The sequence below is a fragment of the Myotis brandtii genome, unplaced genomic scaffold (assembly GCF_000412655.1).
Source record: "Myotis brandtii unplaced genomic scaffold, ASM41265v1 scaffold406, whole genome shotgun sequence".
NCBI classification, from domain to species: Eukaryota; Metazoa; Chordata; class Mammalia; order Chiroptera; family Vespertilionidae; genus Myotis; species Myotis brandtii.
Genome location: NW_005365599.1, coordinates 657908 through 663907, shown reverse-complemented (window position 1 = coordinate 663907; position 6000 = coordinate 657908). Strand labels below are relative to the sequence as shown.

The 6000-nt window shown below is 39.4% G+C and overlaps 1 protein-coding gene across 1 annotated transcript in view; it reads right to left on the bottom strand.

Moving 5' to 3' along the window:
- Window positions 1-6000, bottom strand: part of CFAP44 (cilia and flagella associated protein 44) — a 138066-nt gene that overhangs the window by 106759 nt on the left and 25307 nt on the right. The window contains exons 9-11 of the mRNA XM_014545394.1: window positions 3867-4031; window positions 1211-1366; window positions 341-388 (exon numbers count right to left, since the gene is read on the bottom strand). Coding sequence (XP_014400880.1) covers window positions 341-388; window positions 1211-1366; window positions 3867-4031 — 369 coding nt within the window. The remainder of the gene's footprint in view (window positions 1-340; window positions 389-1210; window positions 1367-3866; window positions 4032-6000) is intronic.

Below are 6000 nucleotides of genomic sequence, written 5' to 3'. Positions count from 1 at the left end.
AAAGAAAGAAAGAAAGAAAGAAAGAAAGAAAGAAAGAAAGAAAGAAAGAAAGAAAGAAAGAAAGGAAGAAAAGACAGCTGAAGAGCCAAAGGGAACAGGGACAAGAAAACTGCAAAGTAATTATTTTAGAGATTTTTGTTTAGGCTTGAAAAAATGGCGTTCAGCATGCTGCTACTGACATATGGTTCACTCTATGACCCTCAAAAGCAAACAGTATGAATAACCCAAAGCTTGCCAGAATCCAAGACTTTTATATTAAAGTCATTCTGAAAAAAGTATCTTTTAATAAAGAATAACAAAGATTATTATAAAAATTAGAAAAAGAAAATATGCAACTTACAATATTTGAAAAACTGAGGTCAAGCTTCCATATGGCTCCATTGGAATCCTAAAAAATTAAATACCTAATAACATTTTGTCTTATCACTTTGAAGTTTTACCAAATTAAAATAATTTTCTTCCTATGATTTAAAGTAAGGACAAACAATAATACTAAAAACATACACACACACACACAACACACACACACTAGAGGCCCAGTGCATGAAATTCATGTGCAGGTACAGTGCCTAGACCTGGCCTGTGATCACGGCTATCTTCCCCAGCTGCCCACAGCTGGCCCTGCTCCCCGTGGCCACTCACTCCTGGTTCCCTGTTCACTTTCAGGTGATCGGTGCCTGACGGCCGGGAGAAGGGACCGAGAGGTCGGTTGTTCCCACCTGCTCGCTGGCTCCGCCCCCACCAAGGGTGGCCATCAGGTTATTAGAGCCTGCCGGGGGGTGGGGGGGAGGGAGGGGAAGGGAAGAGACCAAGAAGTGGTCAGTGTGCCTCATAGTGACTGGTCCAGAGGTCGTTCTGGTCATTCTGCTGTTAGGGTCAATTTGCATATTACCCATTTATTATATAGGATGTTTAAGTGTGCCTAAAATGTAACTAAATCAACTTCTATATATCTTAGAACACAACCACACTGTAAACACAGCAATCTCATTATACTTGTAGTTAGTTTAACATAATACAAATGCTCCTAACAGGTTTTCTGTGTATAAAATATATGTCAATTAAAATACCAAATTCAGGAACTCTTCATTCAGGTATCAGTAGTAGTCTTAATAGTAAAATGGACTTATAATGACAATAAATTATAATACCATTTTAAGTTTATGTCCAGGTAGTTTAGAAAGAGCCAAGAGGGAAGAATGCAATTTACCTGAGCCAACCAAAAGTTATTTCCAGCTTCGTTCATTTTTATCATGGAGAAGAGTTTAACATTCTTGTCCACTTGAAGTTCATTGATGGGCTCAATCTCTAGCAATCCAGTCTCGTCTACAATATCAGCAGTGTCTATGGTCTCAAAATCCCATATCTCATAAAATTAATAAGAAAATACTTTAGTCATACAGCAGTTTCTGAATTTGTTTTCTAAGCCAGAAAATAAATACCAAGACATTTCTTTGTATTTATAGAGATTTTTGAGAAAATACAACTCTGATTAAGAATTCCAATTTTCACCCTGACCAGTTTGGCTCAGTGGATAGAGCATCGGCCTGCAGACTGAAGGGTCCCAGGTTCGATTCTGGTCAAGGGCATGGACCTTGGTTGCGGGCATATCCCCAGTGGGGGGTGTGCAGGAGGCAGCTGATCAATGTTTCTCTCTCATCGATGTTCCTAACTCTCTATCCCTCTCCCTTCCTCTCTGTAAAAAATCAATAAAATATATTTTTTTAAAAAAGAATTCCAATTTTCCCAAAGTAATCTGTATTTCAAGGTTTCAGACAGGTCTTTCTGCACATGGAGCGGCTATCAGGAATAAATGGTTCACTTGTTCAGCAAGACATCTAAGCCCTGTTTTATACACATACACTAGTAGGCCCCTGGAAAGGGGAAATGGAACTTCTTGCTTAATAATTCAAACACCATCTTCATTATAAGCAGAGAAAAATGAATGTAGATGATGTGTTCATTAGAAAATATTCCTCTTCCTTATCATAGATTTAAACTGTACTATCCAGATAAGGATTGTTGTTCTTGGGATAGGAGACCAGAAAGCTACAGGAAGGATAAGGGCGCACGGTCACCTCATGTAGCAGAGAGACTCGGAAAGACTTCCTCTGTGAAGTGCCAAGCCCAGTCTGGATGGTTCTGTTGACACACCCTGCCATGTCCTGGCCTCAATAACTCAGACTCTGGGAAGATTGGTGCTGTCCCATAGATTAGCCTTGTGGTGGGAGGCCCAGGTCCTAGAGCCAGACTAACGCCTGGGAGTGGGGTCAATTTTTCCTAATGGGAATGAGGAGATGAGGGTGGACTTTGAAAAGAGAAGCAACCTTAAAAATTAACAGTGTCCATGAAGGGATCCTCTGTGAAATACTCAACTTTTCTCTTGAGGATTTCTTCCATTTGGTACCTTGACATTTTTGGGTGACACATCTTGGAAACAGTGAATATATTGTATGACATAATAATAAGGACATAAACTATCTCTCAGGGTAATGAGTAAAATCTTACAAGATTAAATTTAATATGGTAAATGTAAAAAATTTATTCTTGGGTTCAAAAAGCCAATGGTAAGAGGCAGAGGATATGGCATAAACAGTACATTAGACATAGTACGCTCTCTAGGTGTCAACAATGACCAGACTATTTAGAAAGCAGTCTTATTTCTGGTAATCATACATCCTAAAGAATATCCAGAGAACACTACCACTTCCTTATGAAAGGCCTGGGAAGGAATCTGTACCAAGGGGACCACAAAACAAATCATGAGGCTCCAAATTTGTCAGCAGTAGCAGGGTACACACACAGCGGTGTGACCACAACCAGGAGGAGCAACCTTCCAGCTTAGCCCACACTATGGACAGGAGAGTGTCCAGAGGTGAGTTCACTAGTGTCAGGTGCAAGGAGGAGGGTGCATCCATAGCCAAACCCTCTCATCTCACTTTTGAGTATACTCCTGATTAGTAACTCAGGAAAAAATAACCAACAAGCCTTGGCTGGGTGGCTTAATTGATTGGGGCATCATCTTGTACACCAAGAGGTTGTGGGTTCAATTCCAGGTCTAGGTACATAGCTAGGTTCCAGCTTCGATCCTTGGTCAGGGCACAGAGGAGGCAACCAATTGATGTCTCTCTCTCTCTCTCTCTCTCTCTCTCTCTCCCTCCCTCCCTCCCTCCCTCCCTTCCTCCCTTCCTCTGGCTCTAAAAAAAAATCAATAAAATCATATCCTCGGGTCAAGATTTTAAAAAAAGAAAAAACAACAACAAATGTTTGGCTCTTTTGTCCCTAGAAAATGACCTGTTCATAGCGGGCATTTTAGAAGAACATCTGTGTCCACTGTTTACGCTGTGATAACATGGGCTTTCATTTTCTGAGCATACTATTTCAACAACAAAATCAACATAACAAAAGATCCCTTCAGAAAATTTCAGAGCTCAGATGCTGTAAATTAATTTTGACTAGAATTCAAATATTTACCATAAGAAGAGTATTCTTTTTTTAAAAAATATTTTATTGATTTTTTACAGAGAGGAAGGGAGAGGGATAGAGAGTTAGAAACATCGATGAGAAAGAAACATCAATCAGCTGCCTCCTGCACATCTCCTACTGGGGATGTGCCTGCAACCAAGGTACATGCCCTTGACTGGAATCGAACCTGGGACCTTTCAGTCCGCAGGCCGACGCTCTATCCACTGAGCCAAACCGGTTAGGGCAAGAAGAGCATTCTTTAAAATGAGTTGGCCCTGGGAGTAAATGGCCACTAATTTTCTTCATAAAGTGACCTTTGAGAGAAATAATGAATAGAACCAACTGGGTGATCTGCAAGGCTTAGATGTGGATGCTACTGTCCAAGAATCAAGAAAACTTACCCTAACCCATCCATCTGACCCAATGGTGATAACTTCCCCTTCGTCCAGCATTATCTGATTGATGGGGCCCTGGTGACAAAGTTTACTTCCAGTTCGAGTGAGCTCGACTTTGATGAGGCCAGCTTCCCAAACCAGCATGTTGCCCCATTCTGACCCAGAGAGCACCTGACAGGTGTGCACAAAGGAAGGAATGTGCATTAAGACAGACAAATGTGTATATTTATGACTCAAATAGCAGGAAAAAAAGGATTTTTAAAAGATTATTTTTCTTGATTATGGAAGTAAAATTTTTTAAGATGGAAAAAATAAGAAAATATAGAAATGAAAATGCACTGCCCCAAGAAGAACCACTAATCCATTTTTATGTATTTCCTCTGAGGGTTATGCATCATTTTCATTATTGTGACTAGGTTGTATGCTGCTGGTATTTTTTCCAAACATATCTTTTATATATTTCTTTGTACATGTCTTAAGGACATAATCCAGGAATGGGATTACTGGCTCAAAAATTAGAGGCATGTTTAAAGTACTTGACAGATGAGATTCTACTTTTTAAGTATGATAATATCAACTATTATAAGATATTTGATAATTTGTGAGGGCATTACTCAACTCAGAAGATTATATCATTAACAGTATCCAATTTCAAAGGATAGTCATCTGGAACCACCTCATGCTAATCCATTTAATCCAGCACTTCCCAAAGTACATACCACCAAACGGTAGTTCTTAGGACATTTAACAGGTGTTACCTAAAAGGTAATATTAATGGAGACCTTACATACATAAAGTTATGTAACTGTAACAACCATATGAACCAGGTACATTTATTGGGGATAATATGTACAGCTGTGCAAGTTGGGACTTTATTTCTCCAGGTGAGACAGTTTTTCTTTTCACACAAAACCATATGGGCCAGGGAAAGCCCTGACTATTATTATCTCCATTTTACAAAGGAAAAAAAAATTAAAGAACAGGACAGTTAACAAACTTGCCCAAAATTACTCAGAGGAGTCCAGATTCTAAACCAAGCACTGTGGCTCGAAAGCTCCTGCTCCAACTACCCAGCCTAAGGAGAAAGATGCTGGATTAAACAAAGACAAACACGTTTCTCTTCTCTAGGACTCCTTGGATGCTCTAACACAAAAGTGTTCACTGGGAATCAGCAAGAAGAATTTTAGTTATAAAGGAATTTGAAGAGGAAGTCTTCTTTTCATAGAGCTGCTGTGCAGACGAATGCTCCATGGAATGCTCTTTGGGAAACTGACCTAATTCTTGCCAGCCTGCTCTAGGATTCTGCATCCCCACTTCCCTCTCACCCAGAGTAGCTTATGACCTCACTCAGTCTTTTCTACCTATTTGTCCACCTATTCTTATCTATTTTACCTATTAAGCTTCAGCCCATTTTTGGTAGAGTCTTCATTTACACTTGGTTTCTTCTGTCAAGTGACCAAAGCCACGAAAGTTCACCAAAGCTTATATGGCATTCCTTTCTGAAATGTCATTCATGTCTAGCTTTCCTGTTCCATTTGTCTTCAGGAAAGTCCAGGCCCTGATCACCCCTGCTTAGAGGAAAACAACATCTTCTTTCCTAGCTCACCTCTTTGACTCCAGATTTCCCTTCCTCTAATTCACCTGGCATTGTGTGGCCAAATGTATCTACAACTTCTTTCATTTGCAAGTCTACTCTTCCAATATATAATAGTTCTGCCTGGCTGTTAAACCCCTCACACACTAGGACCTAACCATGCTTCTCAATCTAATTCCCCACTCTTTCCCAATATGAAATCATTATTCTAATTAGTCTTTTAAATATCTGATATTTATTCTAATGATAAGCATTTCCTTTTGTGGCTCTCTTATTTAAAAAGACTTCTTTTCTCCCCTACATCTACACAATCTCTACTGAACCTTTTAAAGATACATCTCACAACATGTTTTTAACAAGGGTTGTGTTAATCTTTATGTAACTTAATTCTTACAGTATTCAGAATTTGAAGGTGGAATAATTTACAATCATCTTATAGGTCTAGATATACTATTGCCTAGCCAGCATCCAATGCTTTCTATTTCCTCCTACACGCCATGATTTCAAATTAAGAACATCCCATCCCATTAGGTAGAGGACTAGACC